Genomic DNA, 26,864 nt, shown 5'->3' with positions numbered 1-26,864 from the left:
GGGCCGCCCCAAGGGCCCCAGGGCCAGCTGCCTGGTCTGTACAGGGCGGCTGTCTTCGTGGGCTGGGGGCCGCCCACCTTGCCCATGGCATCCCTCTTTGCCCCCCGGCCCAGTGTGCCCCCTGGCCCTGCCACCTCTTCCAATGGCACTTACTGGAGCCTGGCAGCAGGGCCCCCACCCCTGCCCACGCAAATGGGGCAGCACCCCAGTGCAGACCCCACTGGACCCCTTGTCCAGAACCCCCCTCCCTCTTTCCCTCCCACTCTTCCCCACACTCTTAATTTCCCCCCTGAAGGGACCTCCGGAGTACCAGGGAGTGAATTTCCATGATGGCAACTCTTGTGAAGAATCCCGTCTTCCCCATCCAAAGTGCTTCCACCAGCAATGCTGAAAGCAGCGCTTTAAAGGAAATGGAAGCTAATGGGGGGGAGGGGGAGGTGAATTTTGGAAAGTCTTTAACAGCCCCCCACCCACCCACCCACCCCACCCCCGCCTGGCACTGCAGCTGCTTAACTCCATGGGCCAGGTGGGGCAGCCCCCCTCCCCCCCTTCACAGCACTAACAGTTTTGCACTCTCTCCTTGCCAAGTGCTGGTTTTTGTGGGGGGAGGGGGGAGTCACAACTCTTGGGCCCCCCTCCTCCTTTGTGTATGTGTCTTACTTATATTTAACCTGTATTTTATTCTTGGGTGCACTTTTTCATGGGAATGCAATGCAATAAATGAAATAAATGAACAACGGTCTTTGCCTGATGTGTTTTTAGCCAAGGAGATCTGGGTTCCTTTTGACCCCAAAAAATCTTTAAAGGTTGCTCTCGGGCACAGCAGTGCATCTCTCAATCCAGCCTACTCATCCAATTCAACCTGGGTGGGGGTCACATGGGTGCGGTCCTGAGCTCTCAGAGAAGAGATCCCTGCTTGGGGTACATCCTGTTAACATAAAACCCTGTTTTGTTGTAGGATTCCCTTAGGGTGACCCTATGGAAATGAGGACAGGGCTCCTGTGTCTTTAGCAGTTGCATAGAAAAGGGAATTTCACCAGGTTCTCTCTATATAAGAATGACACCTGCTGAATTTTCCTTGTCTATACAACTGTTAAAGATACAGGAACCCTGTCCTCCTTTTCATAGGGTCAGCCGAATTCCCTGCCCACTCCCACCTCTCCTGCAGTCCCAGACCCTTCAGGCCTCTAGGCCCAAACTTTCCCCTCCAACCCCAAATGCTTCTAAATTCTCACTTGTCCTCATTTCCTTTGACTTGTTTCATGACTGTAAGGTAGATCTCTGTTGTTTATTCGTTCAGTCGCTTCTGACTCTTCATGACTTCACGGACCAGCCCACGCCAGAGCTTTCTGTGTTGCCAGCATTAGGTTTATTATTAATGGTGGTGGAACACACAACTGGACTAGAAATGTATGTTGGGGAGGAACTTTGTTTGCTAAGAGCAGAAGATCTCTGGCAACCTCGAACACTTCAGCGGGGTCAATGTAGGAGAAACTCCCGCTGGGGGCCAAATGTAGTGCTGCAATAAATAAATAATAAATAAATATGGGGCCCAGGCAGTGAGGCAGCTGGACAACCACCTTTCAGGGATGCTTTCGGGTGGGTTCCTGCATTGAGCAGGGGGTTGGACTTGATGGCCTTGGAGGCCCCTTCCAACTCTGCTATTCTATGATGATCTGCCTCCCATCCGCCTGTGGACCAGACTGTCTGCCTACCTGCCTCTAAGGAAGCAATGCATGCTGGGAGCCAAGTTCTGTGCATCCCAGCCAGGGCAGCTTTTCTAGAAAAGCAGAAAAAGTAGCCAGGACGCCCCTGGGCTGGAGAAGAAGTGGCAAGGTGGGGAAGCTCCTTTAAGGCCAAATCCCAATTGTGATATGGGGTGGGTGGGTGACTGGGAAAGGAAGGGGCTGAGCTTCATCCAGTTGCTACAAGCGTTGGTGCAAAGAGCAGGTGCAGAAGTCGGCTTCTTGCTGGGGAACAGCAGGCACCACCTTCTCCCAAAACTGGGCCCCTTTTCTTGGGAGTGTTGGCTGCCATCCTTAGGAATCAGAGGGTCGCCACCGATTTCGCTGCATAACCCACTCCCCCCGCCCTGCTCAGTTCAAAGGGTCAGTAACATTCATCCCTGCAGGTTTTCGAGAGACAGGTTCACGCACACACGAGTCAAGCAGCAGCCGGACCACAAGCGCAAGGGACGGCATTCCAGTTTATTGCCCTGGCAGGCAGCCAGTCAGTTGGGCAGCAGGGTGGGGGGTGGGGTGGAGTTCTGCTTCATAAGAATTGGGTCGGGAAGGAGGGAGGCAAGAGAAGAGCCCAGAAACGCCTCTCCCCTTCTCCCTCTGCAAAGGCCTCTGCTGAAGCAAGGAGGACCAGGGTGTTGGGGGGGGGGAGACACCCACTTCCTTCCAGGGTTTGAGGGCAGCTGGGTCATCTGTCGCCCAGAGAGGCAGGCAGCAAACCCCGCAGTCATGAAGAAGCCAAGGAGTTGTTTCCCAAAGGAGGGGGAGAAAGAGGGCAAGAGCCGTTCTTTTGGGGGGCGGGTTGGAGGAAGGGTGTTCAGGGTGGCTGGGGAACACATGCCTCTTCAATGGAGTCTCCCCACCCCCACCCCCACCCCCACCCTGGTGATCTTAAAGGGAGGGGCAGGGCAGGGCAAACCTGGCGAAAGGGAAGTCTAGCAAGAGATGGAGGAATGCCTTTTCAGCCAGAATGTCAGGACAGGCAGGAGAGGAAGAGGAGAAGGAGGAGGGGGGAAGAGGAGGAGGAGGGGAGGAAGAGGAGGAGGGGAGGAAGAGGAGGAGGGGGAGGAAGAGGAGGAGGGGGGAAGGAAGAAGAGGAGGGGAGGAGGAGGGGGGAGGAAGAGGAGGGGGAGGAGGAGGAAGAGGAGGAGGAGGGGATGACGACACTCCAGGCAGGCATCAGGGCTGGCAGGAGAAGAATAGAGCCCAGGGGTGCTGAGGGAACATAGAGGGGCCCCCCCGGGAGCATTTGGGGATCTGCCATCACTTCTGTCCTGCCCCCTTCACAAGGACATGCCACCGCTTCTCACCGGTGTAGCTTAGCATTGACCCCCCAAGAGCTGGGGCAGGTGGGTGGGTGGGGAGGAGAGAAGCCAACCAGAAACCGGCTCTTTTTTAAAACAAAACAAAACCCCAACAACCTCCAGCCCCCGGGATTGTGAGCGTAAAGATGGCTTGAGCAGCAAGCTGCCGTCCATATAATATCAAGCGACCCCCTGGGATGAGCCCCACTGTGACGGATCGGGGCCCTGGCTCCACGCCTCAAACATGCAGGAGGAAAGCACTTCTCAGGCAGCCGGATGGCAAAGTGGGATGGAGGGGGGGCTGAAAGTGGGGGGTCGTGTGCGCCTTTCAAAGCACACTGGAGAGAAACCAGGCTGGAGAAAAGGGGAGGGGGCTCCACAAGTCTGGGGAGGGGGGGGCAGGCAGGGGAAGGAAGGTCCGTGTGTTCAGACATGCCTGTCAGGATCCGGGCAGCAGGAAGTGGAACCCCAGAGCTCAGGGACACGTCACTTTGCAGGGCAACACGGGAACTGGCAGACTTTGGGAGGCCCTTCCTTGCCACACCCACCCTCCCCCATTTCACGGCAGCAGCCCCCCAACACTGTTCAAAAGGGAGGGGAGCCTGGACGGCCCCTCCCTTGTGCAAAAGAGCAACCGTCCACACTGTCCCTAAAGCCACAACGGCACAGAACCTTGGGCTACGATCCACGAATGGTGACAGCAGAAATATGGATAATACGAGAAGGAGCAAAGACGGGGGGGGGGGGGGAGAGGGGCTGGACCTCATCGTACAACGGACTTGCAAGGCAGGGGATGGGGGGCGCTATCTGTTCCATGGTCCTAGAGCAGCCTTCCTCAACCTGGGGCGCTCCAGATGTGTTGGACTGCATCTCCCAGAATGCCCCAGCCAACTCCAACACACCTGGAGCGCCCCAGGTTGAGGAAGGCTGTCCTAGAGGAACAAGGGGTTGTCCTCTGGGGGCGGGAGGGGGGATCCCATCCTGTCCCTGGAGCGTTCAGGAAAGTGGTGCTCAGCTAAGGACCCGGGGTGATGCCTTTCTGGGTTCAGGACCAGCCTGTTTGGAGAGGACTCATCCATGAAAGGGGCTGGGTGCTCTCCGCGTCCCCAAACCGTTGCCTTGGCTCCAAAGTCCTCCCATCCAGGGACTCCGGCGGCTCAAGCCTCGTGCTGCGCGGAGGAGTCGATGCGGCGAGCGGCCGGGCCCAGCTCCACTTTGCAGACGCGCTGGGCGAACTTGAGCGAGCAGACCGATTCCCCCATGTTCTCCTCCAGCGGGGAAATCTGAGGGCAGAGGGGAGAGGGGCGGGAATGAGCGCTGGCTCCCTGGTCGGCCGCTCTCGCTGCTGCCAGCCTAACCCCCAGCCAGGCCGGACCCAAATCCCGGAGGAACAAGCGGCACGGACTTTGCCACCCCGCAGGCCTGGCTGTCCCCTGCCGGCAAGAGCTGAAGCAGCCGGGGAACTCCCACACAGTGGAAGGGGCTGGTTCCTAAAACACAAGGCCTGCCAGGAGCCCTGCCCCCCGCCCCCAATACCCAGGGCCTGGCAGCTATCCACCCATGCTCAGAGGCACTCTTATTTATGGCCACGTCAGGCGTCCCAGGGGCTCAGCCTGTATTTCAAAGGCGGCACCGCCAGAGCCGTTTCTTGCCCCACTTTGCCCCGGCGATGCCCCGGCACCCTCACCTGCACCATCATGATGGTCTTGCTTCCTTTGCCCAGCGAGTCCTGCAGCAGGTAGGTGAGCTTGGAGTTGCGGAAGGGCACGTGGGCCTGCTTGGCCCGCAGCGCCTGGATCACCTCCCTCAAGGCCAGCAGGGACTTGTTGATGTTCTGGGCTTCCTTCAGCTGCTCCCCCTGGGCTCCGGACTTCCACACCCGCTCCGAGCCAGCCAGGTCCACCAGATTCAGCTTCCCTGGGGAGCACAAGACCAGGTAGGAAAGGCTCCTCCAAATGCCCCTATTCCCTATCTGTAGGAGCGTCTGCCTTAGAGTCATAGAATCATAGAAGAGCAGAGTTGGAAGGGGACTCTAAGGCCATGGAGTCCAACCCCCTGCTCAAGGCAGGAATCCACCCTAAAGCATCTCTGACAGGTGGTTGTCCAGCTGCCTCTTGAAGGCCTCTAGTGTGGGAGAGCCCACAACCTCCCTAGGTAACTGACTGCATTGTCGTACTGCTCTAACAGTCAGGAAGATTTTCCTAATGTCCAGCTGGAATCTGGCTTCCTTTAACTTCAGCCCGTTTTTCCGTGCCCTGCACTCTGGGAGGATCGAGAAGAGATCCTGGCCCTCCTCTGTGTGACAACCTTTTAAGGATTTGAAGAGTGCTATCATGTCTCCCCTCCATCTTCTCTTCTCCAGGCTAAACACGCCCAGTTCTTTCAGTCTCTCTTCATAGGGCTTTGTTTCCAGACCCCTGATCATCCTGGTTGCCCTCCTCTGAACCCGCTCCAGCTTGTCTGCGTCCTTCTTGAATTGTGGAGCCCAGAACTGGACGCAATACTCTAGCTGAGGCCAAACCAGGGCCGAACAGAGAGGAACCAGTACTGCCGGACCTCTGAAGAGCTTGCCCGAAACAGCTGAAAGAGACACCCCTGAGCCAGGGGCTGCTCCTGGCTCACAGCAGAGAAGGCCACAGACCCCTGGAGAGTCTCAAAGTGTTTCCTTCTCGACTTCAAAAGAGTTGCCCACACGGGCAACCTGTTCTTCCAACAGATCCGGGCCTTCTGTCTTGGGAAACGGCCCCACCCAGCCCAGGCGGAGACCGTGGGAGCAGACATGGCCAGTACCTGTGACTTTGGTGCCGCCTGCCAGGTCGGTGCTGGTGCTGGTGACCGTGAGCAGAGTGTGTGAGCGGGAGCTGCGCTCGTTCATGTGGGTGGAATGGGTCACCCGGTTCCGCTTCCCCATCGAGAGCATCTGGGAGGCAGAGAGGCAAAAGCACAGGACAGTGACACTCAAACATGCTTTAAAATTGGGCCCTCAAACGAGGAAGGAGGGGAGTCCACTTTCTGCTGGGGCGAGGGTTAATGTTTTAGCTAAGCGAGGGTTAATGTTTTAGCTAAGCGGAGTATTTTTTTGCTTTGCAGGAAGCGCAGCCCTCCAGGTGTTCTAAGGCTGCACTCATAGAATCATCGAATAGCAGAGTTGGAAGGGGCCTACAAGGCCATCGAGTCCAACCCCCTGCTCAATGCAGGAATCCACCCTAAAGCATCCCTAACAGATGGTTATCCAGCTGCCTCTTGAAGGCCTCTAGTGTGGGAGAGGCCACAACGTCCCTAGGTAACTGATTCCATTGTCACACTGCTCTAACAGTCAGGAAGTTTTTCCTGATGTCCAGCGGGAATCTGGCTTCCTTTAACTTGAGCCCGTTATTCCGTGGCCTGCACTCTGGGAGGATCAAGAAGAGATCCTGGCCCTCCTCTGTGGGACACCCTTTCAAGTATTTGAAGAGGGCTCTCATGTCTCCCCTCCATCTTCTCTTCTCCAGGCTAAACATGCCCAGTTCTTTCAGTCTCTTCATAGGGCTTGGTTTCCAGACCTCTGATCATCCTGGTTGTGATGAAGAGTCTGTGGCGTATACCCAATCAATGGGAAATTGCCTTAGGAACCATGTGGATTACTTCCAGAGTAAAAATGGAGATTGATACAACAACAAAAAGTTTCTCCACAGACCCTTGCTAGGAAGCAGCTGGCTAGCACCTCTAAATGCTGCCCGTGTGATGAAGATGATGACTCAGCATATACATTTTGTTCTTGAAAACTCCACCAACCAAGTAAACCCCTCCCTCTCCTGAAAATAAAGAGACACACACTTCCTATATGGCCGCTTTCCTCTCTGTTATGTCCACCTGTGATGAAATGTAAATTATCCCAGGCTCAGAGAATGATCTCTAAAAATTAGTCATTAGATCTTGCAATGAATAATAATTCAATCTTCCTTGCCAGACTTAAACCAATGAAACCAGTTCCTCTTTCCAATGGTACAAGGGAATGAATGCTATATTGGTCCATCTGTGAGCGATAATTGGGGGAAAGCCCTTGTTTGACGTTTTGACCTTTTCCTGCTTATGCTGGGCAAATCTACCTGGGGGTGTGACGAGTCTGGCTGGCCAGCCGTACCCAGGAGAGGCCAGGCCAGGCCAATTTGCACTCTTTGGGAAGCTGCGCCCTCTTACTCTGGAGTAAGCGCCTCCCCGCTTACTCCGGAGTAAGCAAGCACTTTTCCTGCCCAGGAGCGTGGCGGGTCCAGCCAGGCGACGAAATCAGCCGGGGCGTGGAATCCACAGCCCCCCCCCCCCCCCCGGTGGCCGCTTCGCAGGGGCTTTTGTCCCGGAATGTTTCCCCGCGGTGGATCGGGCCCCGGCCAAACCAGCCGCCCCAGTCGCCGGGCTTCTGCCAGGTGATTAGCGCGTCCCGGCTAATGATTGGACCACCTGTTACCAAGGGGTCTGCCCTTCATCAGCATGACAAAAGGGCCTCCATGGCCGGCCCTACTTAAGGGGCCCCGGAACACACCCACACCCATTTCTCCGCCCTCTGAAGAAGTCCTTCCCTGCGTTCTCCAGGGGCCCAACGCGAGCATGGAGCCGGAGAGGCGCGGACCCCGCTGGCCGAAGCCCAGGCGCCCCACCCGCCGCCCCGGAGGAAGCCGCCCTGGCCCCTCGACCCGCCGGCCGCAAGCACAAGAAGCGCTATCCGCGGCACCGCAAGCCGCCCTCCTCCTACCTGGGCATGATCACCCTCGTGATCCAGGGCTCCCCGGAGAAGAAGCTCAAACTCTCCCAGGTAAGGCGCTCCGCCAGGGCTGCTCGCCTGGCCGTGCGCTGGCTGCGCTGCGGGGCCTCACCGGAGTGGCCCCGCTGCCTGCCGCTGGAGAGGACGGCAAGAGAAGAGCCGGCTGCGGGGCACGGGGCTGAGGGGGCGCCCACTCAGGCGGCCTCTTGGAGAGGCTTTGCGCGCCACCCAAACCCGCCCGGAGTGTTGTGCTTGGGGAGGGCTGTTTTCCTTGAAAGTGGCGGTGGGGGGACGAGGACGTGCGGAATAGCCCTTCCCCAGGCCCGGCCGCCCTGTTCCCGGGCGCGTCTTTCTGCAGAGGTGCAGGAGCTTCGCCCTGGGCGGGCTGCTTGGTTGGCGAAAAGCCCCGCGGAAGGCGGAAGGCGCGCTCGTTGCAGCGGCCGGGTGGGGGCGCCCTGCTGCCCGCGCGGCTCCCACGGGACGCCCGGAGCGCGGGGTCTGGGCACCGGGGCGAGCTGCTCTCCGCTCAATGCGGGGGTAGTCGCATCTTCCTCTCTGCCCACACAAGCGGCGCGCAGCCTTGCCCAACCTCGGGCCCTACTTGCATCGGACCTCCGTGCTCCACATCCCCGGCCAGCTAATTCCATTCCGCCTTCAAGGTGTGTGTCTGGGCGGCGGAGGGGTGGGGGGAGCTGCTCCCTTCCGAAGCAGGACCAGGCCGCCCTGCTTCCAGCTCAGCTGCCCTCCCCTCCCCTCCCCAGGGTCAGTAGACTTGGATCTGGCCATCAGGACTGACCCCGACCTTTTCCTTCGCGCCCTGGGCCCCTGGAGCCAGCCCTCCCCCGGCCCCTTTCCTTGCAGCAGCATCTGTTTGTGCAAGAGCCCCCCCCCGCGACAGACTCTGCCAAGGAACGGGGCCTGGGGGGGGGGCGCTGCCACTGGAGCCTCCCCGGATCAAGGACTGCGAACTCCAGGCAGCCCTTGACCACCCGGCGGTGCTTTTCGGTCCACAGCCTCCAATAAGACCCCATTTTCTCAACCAGATTATCTCGGAGATTCAGCAAAAATTCCCGTCTTTTAAGATGAGCTACCAGGGCTGGAAGGACTCCATCCGCCACAATTTATCCAACAACCCGTGCTTCTCCATGGTAAGGAGCGGGGAAATGATGGAGGGGGGGCGGCTGTGGGGGTGGGACGGGCGCAGGGCTCGGTCCTGGGCCTCCAGGAGTGCTTCCTCGCAGGTAGCTGCTTCCCTGGGATTCTCCCCGTAGCGCTGAGCTTTCGTAGTTGTGGTTGTTTTTGCTACCGGGCGACAGCGATCCTTTGCATACCAGGAAGGGAGTTGAAGGGGGGAAATGTAAAAAAAAAACCTTTAAAAAATCAACGGATGGCCCAATCCAATTCAAATTTGGTGTGCTTAAAGCTCTCCCTAATATCGATTCCTGTGCCAAATTTGGTGTCTTTATCGTTAAACCTTACGCAGATGTAAGCATTTCTTTAAAAATCCTGCTCCTGCGTCCCAGCGGCTTCCCCGAGGGGTACGCTCAATAAGTAGGGGGTAAATACGGCCAATCTTTTGGCTTCTTTGCACAATGAAGGCAGGATGCCTGGGAGTCCTTCACCCGCAAAGCAGATTCTAAGGTGGAAAACTTCGGAGTCCTTTGCATGCAATTTGCAGGGATTGCACAGTATAACGCGGGTGTGATAAAGCTCTGGCTTGGACCCCGCTGCCTTTTTTCTTTCCTTTTTTTTACAAACTTTTTTTGATTTTCAATATTGAAACAATTTTACAAACAATTTTAATACAACTTCATGGGTAAATCTACCAAACCGTGTTCACACATACTACAAAGGTGGATAAGTATTATAAAAGCCTTTTCATACATTAATAAGTTTCACTAGTGCAGGAAAAAAGTATATTGCCACTGTGGAACTGTGTAGTCTGACATTTAAAAGCACATTAAGAACACATTAACAATCACTAGGATCCCATTCAAAGACTCAAAGTCAAGGGGGGATTTAAAAAAAAAAAAAAACCAGACCAAACCCATTTCAACCCTGAAGGAGGGTCTTCCTCAGTGGTCACATATACTATATACACACTCAGAAATACTAGGTAGTTATTTACACATTGCCAATACACCACAAGATGTAACCTTGCTTTTTAAAAGTAGGTATTGGGCTATTTTATTGGGCCAGGTTTGGGATACAGCTTCCTGTGCCACCTGCCAAGGTGGTATTCTGTCTGCAAGGCGCCTCTTTATTCGGTTCTGTAGCCAATGCTGGCCCCAATTTCGCTGGTGTTTTCACGTGCATTTCCTTTTAATAACAAAAGCAATACAGGTTTGGGATACAGGAAGCTGTGTCCCAAACCTGGGATCCTGGCTGAAATATATGAACCCAATACCTACGTTTAAAAAGCAAGGTTACATCTAGTGGCATTGGCAAGAATCCTATTAAAGCCTTTTCTAGTAAAAGTTCATTGGTATCTTTAAATATGTGCAAAAGGGCTAATTCCGGGATCTCATTAACTTCCGTTCCAACTATAGTAGAAATTTCATGAAAGACCTCTTTCCAGAAGTTAGCAACTCCTGTACATACCCACCACATAGAAAAATAGAATAGCAGAGTTGGAAGGGTCCTATGAGGCCATCAAGTCCAACCCCCTGCTCAATGCAGGAATCCACCCTAAAACATCGCTGACAGAAGAACCCCAGTGTGGGAGAGCCCACAACCTCCCTAGGTCACTAGGTAACTGATTCCTTTGTCGTACTGCTAATAGGGAGGTTGTGGGCTCTCCCACACTAGAGGAATTCAAGAGGCAGCTAGACAACCATCTGTCAGGGATGCTTTAGGGTGGATTCCTGCATTGAGCAGGGGGTTGGACTTGATGGCCTTGTAGACCCCTTCCAACTCTGCTATTCTATGATTCTATGAAGTTTTTCCTGATGTCCAGCTGAAATCTGGCTTCCTTTAACTTGAGCCCGTTATTCCATGTCCTGCACTCTGGGAGGATCGAGAAGAGATCCTCCCAGAATCTCTGTTGAAATGAACCGGCCAATCCACACTTTTGCCAACAGAGTGGTGATGAGCTCTTATCCATGTGGGCTAGCCGTTCTGGAGTTCGATACCATTTTTTTATTAACTTTATAGATAACTCTTTACAGCATGCTGAGGAGGCCTTATATGGAAATTTACCCCACATAGCAGAACATTGTGCTTCTTCTATTAGTAAATTCCAATCTGTTTCCCACATCATACGTAGATTTTGATGTGACCCCATATCTTTTGAGATTAGTAGTGAATACAGTTTCAATATCCGTCCCTTTTCTTTTTCATCCATGTTTATCAATATGGTTTCAAACTCTGTTAGATTTCTGGTTCCCTGCTGTAATATTATTGGTTTCCGTATAAATGTGCTAATCTGATACCAGAGAAGCCAGGTTATGTCTGTATTCCTTAGTTTGTCTCTCCACATATCTCATGGAAGAGGTTGTGCTCATTTTGTCTCTTTTAATGTTTTTTTTATTGATGGGTCTATCTATCCTTTGAAGTTGGGGATGGCCGTGACGAGGTATCATTGGTGAAATTCCAGGCATAAGGCCCTCCTTCCTGTATTTAGGAAGGAGGGCCTTATTCCTGTTGCAAAACTTCCTGACTGTTAGAGCAGTGCGACGGTGGAATCAGCTACCTAGGGAGGTTGTGGGCTCTCCCACACTAGAGGCATTCAAGAGGCAGCTGGACAACCATCTGTCAGGGATGCTTTAGGGTGGATTCCTGCATTGAGCAGGGGGTTGGACTCGATGGCCTTGTAGGCCCCTTCCAACTCTGCTATTCTATGATTCTATGATTTCCTTATCTTCAATGGCTCTTTAAGAAGTTCTTTAAAAAGGTCATCAGAAACGCCTTGGAAAAACCAAAATAGTCTTTAAGAAGTGTATTTTGGTTTTTCAAGGCGTTTCTGATATCCTTTTTAATAAAGGGTATATCCGTGGATCTGGGTGTTTGCTTTTCTTGTGAGTCATTCATAAAAGATAAGAGGTGTCTTAAGTTGACACGCTTCATAATAAAGTTTAAGATTAGGGACTGCCCATCCTCCCTCAGTTAATGGCCAGTACCTTAACAGTTTTGGAGTGCGAGGCGTCTTACTTTTAAAAATATTTTTTTCAATTTTGGTTTGCCAGATCTTAAGATGTATTGGGACTTCTCTTGGTAGAACATAAAATAGATAAGTAAATTGAGGAACTCTCATCATTTTAACTGTTGATATTCTACTTAATAATGAAAGATTTAAATGATTCCATCTTTTTCGGCCCACTTGTACGGATTTCCAGATTTTACCATAATTATTACTAAAGGTTTTGTTGATGTTTTTACTAATTTGGACTCCCAAATAGCGAAAAGATACGTTAACTAGGGGAATGCCCATTATTTTAGAAGTAACCATTGTGTATTGGCATTGACATTGACATCTTGTCTGCTTTGTTCGAAGCTCCTCTGCTATTTTTGGGATCCTGTTTCCTTGGTTTAAAATAACTTTTGATGTTGCTTTCTCTGGTTCTCTGAAGGTCTGCTGTCATTCCCCTTCGAAGACGGAGCTTCCAAATAGTTTTTGAGGATCCGACGAAGGATCCGACGAAGCCCAAGGCGAAGGGCAACTACTGGACCGTGGACGTCCGCCGCATCCCCCCGGAAGCGCTCAAGCTCCAGGACACCTCCGTCTCACGCCGGGAGGGAGCCGCCTTGGTCCCTGACCTCTCGTCCTACGTGCTCCACGGCCAGCGCTACTCCGGCCGCCGCGCTCCTGGGGCAGAAGCTGTGGCCAATGGAGAGACTCCAGAGGCAGCGCCCCATTGGCAGAATCTGTCGCGGGGGGGGGGAGGTGGCTGGAATCCTTCCAGCTCTGGTAGCCCTTGAAGAACGGGAATCTCTCCCCTATCTCCCGGATAATCTGGTTGAGAAAATGGGGTCTTATTGGAGGCCGTTGACCGAAAAGCAACCGCCGCCGGGGGGGGGTCAAGGGCTGCCTGGAGTTCGCAGTCCTTGATCCGGGGAGGCTCCAGTGGCAGCGCCCCCCCCCAGGCCCCGTTCCTTGGCAGAGTCTGTCGCGGGGGGGGGGGCTCTTGCTCAAACAGACGCTGCTGCAAGACAAGGGGCCGGGGGAGGGCTGGCTCCAGGGGCCCAGGGCGCGAAGGAAAAGGTCGGGGTCAGTCCTGATGGCCAGATCCAAGGGCAGCTGAGCCGGAAGCAGGGCGGCCTGGTCCCGCTTCGGTCCCCCGACCGCCACTTTCAAGCAAAATAGCCCTCCTCAAGCACAACACTCCAGGCGGGTTTGGGTGGCGCGCAAAGCCTCTCCAAGAGGCCGCCTGAGCCGGGGTTGCAAATGGGGAAGTGGGCACCCCCTGACCCACCCACCCCCGCATCCCATCAGGGGACCAAGCCAGAAAGCCAACCCCCCCCCCTCCGCGCCCCGCAGCCTGCTCTTCTCTTGCCGTCCTCTGCAGCGGCAGGCAGCGGGGCCACGCCGGTGAGGCCCCGCAGCGCAGCCAGCGCACGGCCAGGCGAGCAGCCCCGGCGGAGCGCCTTACCTGGGAGAGTTTGAGCTTTTGCTCGGGGGAGCCCTGGATCACCAGGGCGATTATGCCCAGATATGAGTAGGGCGGCTTGCGGTGCCGCCGATAGCGCTTCTTGCGCTTAGGGCCGGTGGGGCGAAGGGCCAGGGCAGCTTCCTCCGGGGCCGCAGGGGGCTGCGGGTGGGCCGCCTGCATTTCGGCCTGCAGGATAAGCACCTGTCTGGGTTCCATGTTCGTTCTGGGGCCCCTGAAGAAGGAAGGGAAGGACTTCAGCCGGCTGAGAAAGGGGTGGGGGTGGGGTTGCGAGGGCCACTTAAGTAGGGGCTCAGCCAAGGAGGCCCTTTTGTCATGCTGATGGGGGCCCCCCCGCAGCACAGCCAGCGCACCCGGCGGAGCGCCTTACCTGGGAGAGTTTGAGCTTTCGCTCGGGGGAGCCCTGGATCACCAGGGCGATCATGCCCAGATAAGAGTAGGGCGGCTTGGGGTGCCGCCGATAGCGCTTCTTGCGCTTAGGGCCGGTGGGGCGAAGGGCCAGGGCAGCTTCCTCCGGGGCCGCGGGGGGCTGCGGGTTGGGCGCCTGGGTTTCGGCCGGCAGGGTAAGCGCCTGTCCGGGTTCCATGTTCGTTGTGGGGCCCCTGAAGAAGGCAGGAAAGGACTTCTTCAGCCGGGTGAGAAGCCACAGCCTGGGCCGCCCCAAGGGCCCCAGGGCCAGCTGCCTGGTCTGTACAGGGCAGCTGTCTTCGTGGGCTGGGGGCCGCCCACCTTGCCCATGGCATCCCTCTTTGCCCCCCGGCCCAGTGTGCCCCTTGGCCCTGCCACCTCTTCCAGTGGCACTTACTGGAGCCTGGCAGCCGGGCCCCCACCCCTGCCCATGCAAATGGGGCGGCACCCCAGTGCAGACCCCACTGGACCCCTTGTCCAGAACCCCCCTCCCTCTTTCCCTACCACTCTTCCCCACACTCTTAATTTCCCCCCTGAAGGGACCTCCAGAGTACCAGGGAGTGAATTTCCATGATGGCAACTCTTGTGAAGAATCCCGTCTTCCCCATCCAAAGTGCTTCCACCAGCAATGCTGAAAGCAGCGCTTTAAAGGAAATGGAAGCTAATGGGGGGGAGGGGGAGGTGAATTTTGGAAAGTCTTTAACAGCCCCCACCCCCACCCCACCCCCGCCTGGCACTGCAGCTGCTTAACTCCATGGGCCAGGTGGGGCAGCCCCCCTCCCCCCCGCCTCTTCACAGCACTAACAGTTTTGCACTCTCTCCTTGCCAAGTGCTGGTTTTTGTGGGGGGAGGGGGGAGTCACAACTCTTGGGCCCCCCTCCTCCTTTGTGTATGTGTCTTACTTATATTTAACCTGTATTTTATTCTCGGGTGCACTTTTTCATGGGAAAGCAATGCAATAAATGAAATAAATAAACAATGGTCTTTGCCTGATGTGTTTTCAGCCAAGGAGATCTGGGTTCCTTTTGACCCAAAAAAATCTTTAAAGGTTGCTCTCGGGCACAGCAGTGCATCTCTCAATCCAGCCTACTCATCCAATGCAACCTGGGTGGGGGTCACATGGGTGCGGTCCTGAGCTCTCAGAGAAGAGATCCCTGGTTGGGGTACATCTTCTTGGCTCGCCGCTCCAACCATGTTACTCCGCTTCTGAAATCTCTTCATTGGCTTCCAATTCACTTCAGAATCCAATATAAACTTCTCCTGTTAACCTTCAAAGCTTTTCACGGTCTAGCTCCTTCCTGTCTCTCCTCTCTCATCTCACACTATTGCCCCGCTCGTGCTCTTTGCTCCTCTGATGCCATGTTTCTCGCCTGCCCAAGGGCCTCTACTTCCCTTGCTCGGCTTCGTCCATTTTCGTCTGCTGCCCCTTACGCCTGGAACGCTCTTCCAGAACATTTGAGAACTACAAGTTCAACCGCAGCTTTTAAAGCTCAACTAAAAACTTTTCTTTTTCATAAAGCTTTTAAAACTTGATGTTGTGCAGACTTCTACTGTTACTTTCTACTGTTAGTTTTACCCTACCCTGTGCCTGCTTACCCTACCCTGTACCTGTTTGCATTCTCTTCCCCTCCTTATTGTTTTACTATGATTCTATTAGATTGTAAGCCTATGCGGCAGGGTCTTGCTATTTACTGTTTTACTCTGTACAGCACCATGTACATTGATGGTGCTATATAAATAAATAATAATAAATAATAATCCTGTTAACATAAAACCCTGTTTTGTTGTAGGATTCCCTTAGGGTGACTCTATGGAAAGGAGGACCGGGCTCCTGTATCTTTAGCAGTTGCATAGAAAAGGGAATTTCAGCAGGTGTCATTTGTATATGTGGAGAACCTGGTGAAATTCCCTCTTCATCACACCAGTTCAAGCTGCAGGTGCCCTGCCCTCTTTTAAATCTGGTCACTCTAGTATAGCAGCTGCCAACTTCTGAGCCGGTTTAGCTCAGTGGTTCCCAAACTTTTTCAGGTCACCGCCCCCTTGGTTACACAAGTTCATGCCCAGCGCCCCCTACCCTACACTTTAAAAATCCTCATTCAGAATAGGGGTTTTCAAAGACCCACTAAGGAAGATAATAACAATAAAATTCAAAACAGTGATAATTAGTGGAATACTTTATTCAAAATCCAATTGGTGTGCCCTGCCACGCAGGCTGCAAACGCATTCACTCTCTTTTCCCTCCCTCCCTCCCTTGGCAAGCTTGGGGCGGGTGCTTCCCATTTAGAGGGGATTCTAGGAGTTGAAGGACTTTTTCTGTTCAAACATGCCTAAAATGGACTGTGGGAATGCTGTGGATGTCATATATCTTGACTTCAGCAAAGCTTTTGACAAAGTACCACATGACATTCTGATTAACAAACTAGCTAAAAGTGGGCTAGATGGAACAACTATTAGGTGGATCCACAGTTGGCTACAGAATCGGACTCAAAGAGTACTTATCAATGGAACCTTCTCAAACTGGGGAGAGGCAACGAGTGGGGTGCCACAGGGCTCAGTCCTGGGCCCTGTGCTCTTCAACATTTTTATTAATGATTTGGACGAGGAGGTGCAGGGAAAGCTGATCAAATTTGCAGATGACACAAAATTGGGTGGGATAGCTAATACCCTGGAAGACAGAAACAAACTTCAAAGTGATCTTGATAGGCTGGAGTGCTGGGCTGAAAACAACAGAATGAAATTTAAGAGGGATAAATGTCAAGTTCTACATTTAGGGAATAGAAACCAAATGCACAGTTACAAGATGGGGGACACTTGGCTCAGCAATACTACAAACGAGAAAGATCTTGAGCGATAGCCATTGGTTGCAGCCTCCTTCTTCGGGAACTTGTCTCACCCCCTTCTGAAGCCCTCCAAATTGGTGGCCATGACGACATCTGGTGGGAATGAATTCAATCATTGAACTGCACATTGTGTGAGGAAGTCCTCCCATTGATGTGCCCTCAACCCTCCTGCCTTTTAGATCCATGGGCTGACCCAACTGGGTTCATGAATGGGAGAAAAACGTTTCCCCAGCCACTTTCTCCACACCATGCATCATTCCGTGCACCTTCATCACGGTATTTTAGTACTGTGGCCACCTTGAGTCACATTTTTGGTGGAAAGGTGAGATATGCATTTAATTAATAAATGAGTACATAATCTTTGACTCCCCAAGAGTTCTCCATGCATAGTGATTGTTTTATACCGTATGCTTTTATCTGAGATCTTCATGATATAGGGCGGGATATAAATGTTTTCAATAAATAAATAAGCTTCACCATTTGCATTTCTGTCTGTCATGTTGCTGCAAAGGAACATTTTAGGTGAGGGGTCAGCATCTCCAGGCCAGCACCTTAAAATAGCCAAGATAAACCTGGCCCTACAGCTGTGGTACGGGTTTGTAGCCCAATTCCTCCGGGGAGCACCTGGTTGCGGAAGGCTGTTCTACACCGATGCACTGTGACCCCCCCAGAGAGAGTCCCAGAAGCTGCAGCTGGGGGATTCCAACGCCCTCTTTTCACAGCTGGGCTCCATGAGCCAGACAATACCAGCAACACCTCTGCTCTCACTTTCACCGGTGGAGGAACATTCTCTGACTCTTCCTTCCCTCCTTCCCAACAGGAATCCTGAGCTTCAAAACAGCCAGCTCAACAGAGGAAGCTTCAGCTGTACGCTGAGAAGACCTGCAACTGCTGTTAAAGGTTCTGCCTGTCATAGCAGCCACCAAAGCCCCAGTTCAGATCTCACCTCAGCCAAAAACACGGAGTGGGGGGTGGTCTGAGCCAAGCCTCTCGATTGCAGGGTGCTCTCATGGGTCAGGAATGTGAGGACAAAGATGGCCAGCCTTGCAGGGGTGTTGGAATGATCACCGGCGTCATGCACGAGGAAAAGCACGGGTCTCTAGATTGGTGGACTGACACTTATTGATCGTCCTCAGGGGTCCTTCTTCATGAGCCCCTGCCAAAGAAAGTGAGGCAGGTGGCTACCAGGAGCAGGGCCTTCTCTGCTGTGGCACCCCAGCTGTGGAATGAGCTCCCTAAGGAGGTTCACCTGGGACCTACACTATATTCTTTCAGACGGCAGGTGAAGGCTTTTATTTATTTATTTATTTATTTATTTATTATATTTCTATACTGCCCAATAGCCGAAGCTCTCTGGGCGGTTCACAAAAATTAAAACCATAATAAAACAACCAACAGGTTAAAAGCACAAATACAAAATACAATATAAAAAGCACAACCAGGATAAAACCACGCAGCAAAATTGATAAAAGATTAAAATACAGAGTTAAAACAGTAAGATTTAAATTTAAGTTAAAAATAAATGTTAAAATGCTTAAAGAATAAAAAGGTCTTCAACTGGCAACGAAAGGAGTACAGTGTAGGCGCCAGGCGGACCTCTCTGGGGAGCTCGTTCCACAACCAGGGTGCCACAGCGGAGAAAGCCCTCCTCCTAGTAGCCACATGCCTCACTTCCTTTGGCAGGGGCTCACGGAGAAGGGCCCCTGTAGATGATCTTAAGGTCCGGGCAGGTACAAATGGGAGGAGGCGTTCCTTCAAATAACCTGGCCCCAAACTGTTTAGGGCTTTAAATGTCAATACCAGCACTTTGAATCAGGCCCGGACCTGGACTGGCAGCCAATGAAGTTGTAAAAGGACTGGCGTAATGTGATCTCGCCAGCCAGTCCCTGTTAGTAAACGGGCTGCCCTGTTTTGTACCAACTGAAGCTTCCGGACCACATATAACGCCTGGCAGTAATCCAAACAAGAGGTTATCAGAGCATGGATAACAGTAGCTAGGCTATCACCGTCCAGATAAGGGAGCAGTTGCTATATCAGCCTAAGCTGATAAAAGGTGCTCTTTGCCACTGAGTTCACCTGTGCCTCAAGTGACAGTTCTGGATCGAAGAGCATCCCCAAACTATGGACCCGATCCTTTAGGGAGAGTGCAACCCCGTCCAGGACAGGGCAAACATCACCTCGCCGGACAGATGAACCACCCGCTAACAGTACCTCCGTCTTGTCTGGATTGAGTCTCAGTTTGTTAGCCCTCATCCAGTCCATTACCGTGCCCAGACACTGGTTCAGAACAGCCACTGCCTCACCTGGGTTTGATGAAAAGGAAAGGTAGAGCTGGGTATCATCTGCATATTGATGACACCTCAGTCCACATCTCCGGATAACCTCCCCCAGCGGCTTCATGTATATGTTAAACAGCATAGGGGATAAGATAGAGCCCTGCGGAACCCCATGGCTTAGGAGCCACGGCACAGAGCAATAATCCCCCAGCACCACCTTCTGGAATCGGCCATCCAAGTAGGAGCGGAACCACTGCAACACAGTACCTCCCACTCCCAGCTCAGACAACCTATCCAGAAGGACACCATGGTCGATGGTATCGAAGGCCGCTGAGAGGTCCAGGAGAACCAACAGGGTCGCACTCCCCGTCTCTCTCCCGACAGAGGTCATCCCACAGGGCCACCAAGGCAGTTTCTGTTCCAAAACCAGGCCTGAAACCCGATTGGGGTTCAAGACCCAAATCTCAAGACCCGAACTTTTTTTATTCTCTCAGCATTTTACTGGTCTATAAATTTAGTTTTAACTTTGCTGTTCTAAATTTATATTTTAAATTTGTATTTCTGCACCGCTGCTGATTTTATCCTGGTTGTACTTTTATATTGTACTTCAACCTTCTTCTCACTGGCCTTCCTTCTTCTCACATCAGTCCGTTGGTTTCTGTTCACCACTCTGCTGCTAAGATCATCTTCTTGGCTCACCGCTCTGACCATGTTACTCCACTTCTGAAATCTCTTCATTGGCTTAACTTCTCCAGTTGACCTACAAAGCTTTTCACTGTCTAGCTCCTTCCTATCTCTCCTCTCTCATCTCACACTATTGCCCCGCTCGTGCTCTTCGCTCCTCTGATGCCATGTTTCTCACCTGCGCAAGGGTCTCTACTTCCCTTGCTCGGCTTCGTCCATTCTCTTCGGCTGCCCCTTACGCCTGGAACGCTCTTCCAGAACATTTGAGAACTACAAGTTAAATCGCAGCTTTTAAAGCTCAGCTAAAAACTTTTCTTTTTCCTAAAGCTTTTAAAACTTGATTTTGTTCTGACTTTTATACTGCCTGTTTGGTGCATTCTCTTCCCGTCCTTATTGCTTTATTATGATTTTATTAGAATGTCAGCCTTTGCGGAAGGGTCTTGCTATTTATTGTTTTACTCTGTACAGCACCATGTACATTGATGGTGCTATATAAATAATAATAATAATAATAATAATAATAATAATAATAATAATAATAATAATATGAATGGTTTTTTGTGTTTGTGTGAACCGCCCAGAGAGCTTCCGCTATATGTGTATTTGTATGTGTAATGTTCAGATCAACTTCTCTCCGCCTTGTCTCTGCATAAAATTAAAGCAGCCACCGCGAATAGCCGGCAGGCAGGAATAGTTCAACTCCCTTCTGTGCGGCCTTTAGCCCAGACTAACCCTAGCCCGATGCCCTCTTTGGCTTCCAGCCTCAGTGTCCAAAGCGCGGAAGCTGCGTCCTCTTACTCCGGAGTAAGCGCCTCCCCGCTTACTCCGGAGTAAGCAAGCGCTTTTCCTGCCCAGGAGCGTGGCGGGTCCAGCCAGGCGACGAAATCAGCCGGGGCGTGGAATCCATACACACACACACAGGCACACAGCGGGGGCTACTTCGCAGGGGCTTTTCTCCCGGAATGTTTCCCCCGCGGCGGGGGTTTGTGGATCGGCCCCGGCCAAAGCAGTCGCTGGGTTTCTGCCCGGTGATTAGCGCGTCTCTGCTAATGGTTGGACCAAGGGGGCCAAGGGGTCTGCCCCCCATCAGCATGACAAAAGGGCCTCCTTGGCCGAGCCCCTACTTAAATGGCCCTCGCAGCCCCACCCCCCACCCCTTTCTCAGCCGGATGAAGAAGACGTTCCCTGCCTTCTTCAGGGGCCCCACAGCTAGCATGGAGCCGGGACAGACGCGCATCCCCCTGGCCGAAACGCAGGCGCCCCACCCGCAGGCCCCCGCGGCCCCGGAGGAAGCCGCCCTGGCCCCTCGCCCCGCCCTGGCCCCTCGCCCCAAGAAGCGCTATCGGCGGCACCCCAAGCCGCCCTACTCCTACCTGGGCATGATCGCCCTAGTGATCCAGGGCTCCCCCGAGCGGAAGCTCAAACTCTGCCAGGTAAGGCGCTCCGCCGGGGCTGCTCGCCTGGCCGTGCGCTGCGGGGCCTCACCGGCGTGGCCCCGCTGCCTGCCGCTGGAGAGGATGGCAACAGAAGAGCCGGCTGCGGGGCGCGGAGGGGGGGGTTGGCCTTCTGGCTCGGTCCCCTGATGGGATACGGGGGGGGGGGTCAGGGGGCGCCCACTTCCCCTTTTGCAACCTCGCCTCAGGCGGCCTCTTGGAGAGGCTTTGCGCGCCACCCACCCCGCCTGGAGTGTAGTGTTTGGGGAGGGCTATTTTGGGGACGTGCGGAATAGCCTTTCCCCAGGCAAGGCCGCCCTGTTCCCGGCGGCGCGTCTTTCCGCGGAGGCGCAGGGGCTTCGCCCTGTGCGGGCTGCTTGGTTGGCGAAAAGCCCCGCGGAAGGCGGAAGGCGCGCTCGTTGCAGCGGCCGGGTGGGGGCGCCCTGCTGCCTACGTGGCTCCCACGGGACGCCCGGAGCGCGGGGTCTGGGCACCGGGGCGAGCTGCTCCCCGCTCAACGCGGGGGCTCCTGCGGGGGCAGTCGCGTCTTCCTCTCTGCCCACGCAAGCGGCGCGCAGCCTTGCCCAACCTCGCGCTCTACTTGCGTCGGACCTCCGTGCTCCACATCCCCGGCCAGCTAATTCCATTCCGCCTTCAAGGTGTGTGTCAGGGCGGGGGAGGGGTGGGGGGAGCTGCTCCCTCCCGAAGCGGGTCCAGGCCGCCCTGCTTCCGGCTCAGCTGCCCTCCCCTGCCCTCCCCTCCCCTCCCCTCCCCGGGGTCAGTAGACTTGGATCTGGCCATCAGGACTGACCCCCAACCTTTTCCTTCGCGCCCTGGGCCCCTGGAGCCAGCCCTCCCCCGGCCCCTTTCCTTGCAGCAGCGTCTGTTTGTGCAAGAGCCCCCCCCCCCGCGACAGACTCTGCCAAGGAACGGGGCCTGGGGGGGGCGCTGCCACTGGAGTCTCCCCTGATCAAGGACTGCCTGGGACCACCCGGCGGCGGTTGCTTTTCGGTCGACAGCCTCCAATAAGAGCCCATTTTCTCAACCAGATTATCCAGGAGATCCGGCAAAAATTCCCGTCTTTTAAGATGAGCTACCAGGGCTGGAAGGACTCCATCCGCCACAATTTATCCAACAACCCGTGCTTCTCTATGGTAAGGAGCGGGGAAATGATGGAGGGGGTGGGGGCTGTGGGGGTGGGACGGGCGCAGGGCTCGGTCCTGGGCCTCCAGGAGTGCTTCCTCGCAGGTTGCTGCTTCCCTGGGATTCTGCCCGAAGCGCTGAGCTTTCGCGACTGTGGTTGTTTTTGCTACCGGGCGACAGCGATCCTTTGCATACCAGGAAGGGAGTTGAAGGGGGGAAATGTAAAAAAAATCCCTTTAAAAAATCAACGGATGGCCCAATCCAATTCAAATTTGGTGTGCTTAAAGCTCTCCCTAATATCTATTCCTGTGCCAAGTTTGGTGTCTTTATCGTTAAAGCTTACGCAGATGTAAGCATTTCTTTAAAAATCCTGCTCCTGCGTCCCAGCGGCGGTCCGGAGGGTACGCTCAATAAGTAGGGGCTAAATATAAATAGGGCGAATCTTTTGGCTTCTTTGCACAATGAAGGCAGGATGCCTGGGAGTCCTTCACCCGCAAAGCAGATTCAAAGGTGGAAAACTTCGGAGTCCTTTGCATGCAATACGCAGGGATTGCACAGTATAACGCGGGTGTGATAAAGCTCTGGGTTGGACCCCGCTGCCTTTTTTCTTCTTTCCATTTTTTTACAAACTCTTTTATTGATTTTAAAACAACTTCATGGGTAAATCTACCAAACCGTGTTCACATATACTACAAAGGTGGATAAGTATTATAAAAGCCTTTTAATACATTACTAGGAACCCATTCAAAGTCAAGGATTTTTTTTAAAAAAAAAACCCAGACCAAACACATTTCGACCCTAAAGGAGGGTCTTCCTCAGTGGTCACATATACTATATACACACTTAGAGATACCAGGTAGTTATTTACACATTGCCAATATGCCACTAGATGTAACCTTGCTTTTTAAAAGTAGGTATTGGGCTATTTTATTGAGCCGGGTTTGGGAACAGCTTCCTGTGCCAACTTTTAGAAAGCAAGGTTACATCTAGTGGCATAGTGGCAATTTTTAAATAACTACCTAGTATCTCTAAGGTTACTTATCAGAAACGCCTTGGAAAAACCAAAATAGGCTTTAAGAAGTGTATTTTGGTTTTTCAAGGCGTTTCTGATCTCCTTTTTAATAAAGGGTATATCCGTGGATCTGGGTGTTTGCTTTTCTTGTGAGTCATTCATAAAGGTAAGAGGTGTCTTAAGTTGACACGCTTCATAATAAAGTTTAAGATTAGGGACTGCCCATCCTCCCTCAGTTAATGGCCAGTACCTTAACACTTTTGGAGTGCGAGGCGTCTTACTTTTAAAAATATTTTTTTCAATTTTGGTTTGCCAGATCTTAAGATGTATTGGGACTTCTCTTGGTAGAACATAAAATAGATAAGTAAATTTAGGAACTCTCATCATTTTAACTGTTGATATTCTACTTAATAACGAAAGATTTAAATGATTCCATCTTTTTCGGCCCACTTGTACCATAATTATTACTAAAGGTTTTGTTGATGTTTTTCCTAATTTGGACTCCCAAATAGCGAAAAGATACGTTAACTAGGGGAATGCCCATTATTTTAGAAGTAACCATTGTGTATTGGCATTGACATTGACATTTCCGGCAGCCATCTTGTCTGCTTTGTTCGAAGCTCCTCTGCTATTTTTGGGATCCTGTTTCCTTGGTTTAAAATAACTTTTGGTGTTGCTTTCTCTGGTTCTCAGATGGTCTGCTCAAAGACGGAGCTTCCAAATTGTTTTTGAGCCCTTCTACGGCTTTTCAGGGCATTTTTTTTTGCCTTCGGGCTGAGGCGCTCTCCCCTTGCGCTGCCGCTCTCTCCGCACCTAAGCCCTGCCCCGCGGCCTTCCTTTCTCACCCACCCACCCCTTCTTCTCCCTCTGCTGCAGGAGCTCAAGGATCCGACGAATCCCAAGGCGAAGGGCAACTACTGGACCGTGGACGTCCGCCGCATCCCCCCGGACGCGCTCAAGCTCCAGAACACCTCCGTCTCGCGCCGGGAGGGAGCCGCCTTTGTCCCTGACCTCTCGCCCTATGTGCTCCACGGCCAGCGCTACTCCGGCTGCCACGCTCCTGGGGCAGAAGCTGTGGCCAATGGAGGAGGGGGCCCAGAGGGGCCCCCACCGCCCCGCCTGAAGAGCACGTTCAGCATTGAGTCGCTGCTGCAGGATGTGCCCAGGGCGGCCTCGGACCCCAGACCAGAGCGTGCTGCGGGCAGCGCCTCTCCTCCTGCTGGCGGGAGAGAGCAGCCGGGCCCCAGCCGCCCTGCCAGCCCTCCTCTGTTCCTGCACGCCGGCTGCAAAGAGGACTCTGCCCTCCAGCCCAAGGCCTCTGTGTGGCCACAGCCAGGGCCACCCCAAGGGCCCCAGGGCCAGCTGCCTGGTCTGTACAGGGCGGCTGTCTTCGTGGGCTGGGGGCCGCCCACCTTGCCCATGGCATCCCTCTTTGCCCCCCGGCCCAGTGTGCCCCCTGGCCCTGCCACCTCTTCCAATGGCACTTACTGGAGCCTGGCAGCCGGGCCCCCACCCCTGCCCACGCAAATGGGGCAGCACCCCAGTGCAGACCCCACTGGACCCCTTGTCCAGAACCCCCCTCCCTCTTTCCCTCCCACTCTTCCCCACACTCTTAATTTCCCCCCTGAAGGGACCTCCGGAGTACCAGGGAGTGAATTTCCATGATGGCAACTCTTGTGAAGAATCCCGTCTTCCCCATCCAAAGTGCTTCCACCAGCAATGCTGAAAGCAGCGCTTTAAAGGAAATGGAAGCTAATGGGGGGGAGGGGGAGGTGAATTTTGGAAAGTCTTTAACAGCCCCCCACCCACCCCACCCCACCCCCGCCTGGCAATGCAGCTGCTTAACTCCATGGGCCAGGTGGGGCAGCCCCCCTCCCCCCCTTCACAGCACTAACAGTTTTGCACTCTCTCCTTGCCAAGTGCTGGTTTTTGTGGGGGGAGGCGGGAGTCACAACTCTTGGGCCCCCCTCCTCCTTTGTGTATGTGTCTTACTTATATTTAACCTGTATTTTATTCTTGGGTGCACTTTTTCATGGGAAAGCAATGCAATAAATGAAATAAATGAACAACGGTCTTTGCCTGATGTGTTTTTAGCCAAGGAGATCTGGGTTCCTTTTGACCCAAAAAAATCTTTAAAAGTTGCTCTCGGGCACAGCAGTGCATCTCTCAATCCAGCCTACTCATCCAATGCAACCTGGGTGGGGGGTCACATGGGTACGTCCTGAGCTCTCAGAGAAGAGATCCCTGCTTGGGGTACATCCTGTTAACATAAAACCCTGTTTTGTTGTAGGATTCCCTTAGGGTGACTCTATGGAAAGGAGGACAGGGCTCCTGTGTCTTTAGCAGTTGCATAGAAAAGGGAATTTCAGCAGGTGCCATTTGTATGCATGCAGCACCCGGTGAAATTCCCTCTTCATCACACCAGTTAAAGCTGCAGGTGCCCTGCCCTCTTTTAAATCTGGTCACTCTAGTATAGCTCCTGCAGCTTTAACTGTGGTGATGGAAATAAATAAATATGGGGCCCAGGCAGTGAGGCAGCTGGACAACCACCTGCCAGGGATGCTTTAGGGTGGATCCCTGACTTGAGCAGGGGGTTGGACTTGATGGCCTTGGAGGCCCCTTCCAACTCTGCTTTTCTGATTCCATGATGACCTCCCTCCCATCCGCCTGTGGACCAGACTAAGCTTTGGCAAGGGGGAAGGGTAAAAGAGGCTGGTCTGCCTACCTGCCTCTAAGGAAGCGATGCATGCTGGGAGCCCAGTTCTGTGCATCCCAGCCAGGGCAGCTTTTCTAGAAAAGCAGAAAACGTAGCCAGGACGCCCCTGGGCTGGAGAAGAAGTGGCAAGGTGGGGAGGCTCCTTGAAGGCCAAATCCCAATTGTGGTATGGGGTGGGTGGGTGACTGGGAAAGGAAGGGGCTGAGCTTCATCCAGTTGCAACAAGCGTTGGTGCAAAGAGCAGGTGCAGAAGTCGGCTTCTTGCTGGGGAACAGCAGGCACCACCTTCTTGTTAAGTATATGAAAAGTAATACTTGCTTAGTCATTAAAATTGTGTATGTTTGGCTATCTCAGAGTTAAACAGAGAAAGACTATCTGAGATAGAAGTTGTACTGGGAACCTTGCCAGGATTCTAAGATATCATGGTGTTAATGATATGAATATACCAAAGATCCTTGAGGCTGGGTTAGCCTAATCACAGCTGTATGTAATGTAGATAAGAACTGTGTAGATGTGTATATAGTTTCTCACTTTTATAAAATAGAACTGAACTAAACAAGACTGCACAGAAGCCTGAAGTGAATAAACTAGCTCTGCACATTTGTTTCTGAACATAAACAGAATCCCAGAAAAAAAAGTTATGGCAAACCCAACACTTCTCCCAAAACTGGGCCCCTTTTCTTGGAAGTGTTGGCTGCAATCCTTAGGAATCGGAGGGTCGCCACCGATTTCTCTGCATAACCCACTCCCCCCGCCCCGCTCAGTTCAAAGGGTCAGTAAAATTCATCCCTGCAGGTTTTCGAGAGACAGGTTCACGCACACACGAGTCAAGCAGCAGCTGGACCACAAGCGCAAGGGATGGCATTCCAGTTTATTGCCCTGGCAGGCAGCCAGTCAGTTGGGCAGCAGGGTGGGGGGTGGGGTGGAGTTCTGCTTCATAAGAATTGGGCCGGGAAGGACGGAGG

General features: G+C 53.3%; 2 protein-coding genes across 2 annotated transcripts; one reads left to right on the top strand and one right to left on the bottom strand.

The window, feature by feature from the left end:
• Positions 1-4,196: 4,196 nt before the first annotated feature.
• LOC134402016 (kinesin-like protein KIFC3) lies at positions 4,197-6,658 on the bottom strand. Its single transcript, XM_063131383.1, has 4 exons — positions 6,647-6,658; positions 5,834-5,963; positions 4,731-4,960; positions 4,197-4,326 (listed from the first exon to the last, which is right to left on the bottom strand). Exons 1-4 carry the CDS (start codon positions 6,656-6,658, stop codon positions 4,201-4,203), a joined length of 498 nt encoding a protein of 165 aa, XP_062987453.1. The 3' UTR covers positions 4,197-4,200.
• A 14,151-nt stretch (positions 6,659-20,809) lies between these two features.
• Positions 20,810-24,848, top strand: LOC134402015 (forkhead box protein H1-like). Its single transcript, XM_063131381.1, has 3 exons — positions 20,810-21,028; positions 22,078-22,182; positions 24,060-24,848. The coding sequence occupies exons 1-3, from the start codon at positions 20,810-20,812 to the stop codon at positions 24,846-24,848; spliced, it is 1,113 nt and encodes a 370-aa protein (XP_062987451.1).
• The last annotated feature ends 2,016 nt before the right edge of the window (positions 24,849-26,864 follow it).

The sequence above is a fragment of the Elgaria multicarinata genome, chromosome 7 (assembly GCF_023053635.1).
Source record: "Elgaria multicarinata webbii isolate HBS135686 ecotype San Diego chromosome 7, rElgMul1.1.pri, whole genome shotgun sequence".
Taxonomy (NCBI): Eukaryota; Metazoa; Chordata; class Lepidosauria; order Squamata; family Anguidae; genus Elgaria; species Elgaria multicarinata.
This window is presented reverse-complemented; position numbering and strand designations above follow the sequence as displayed.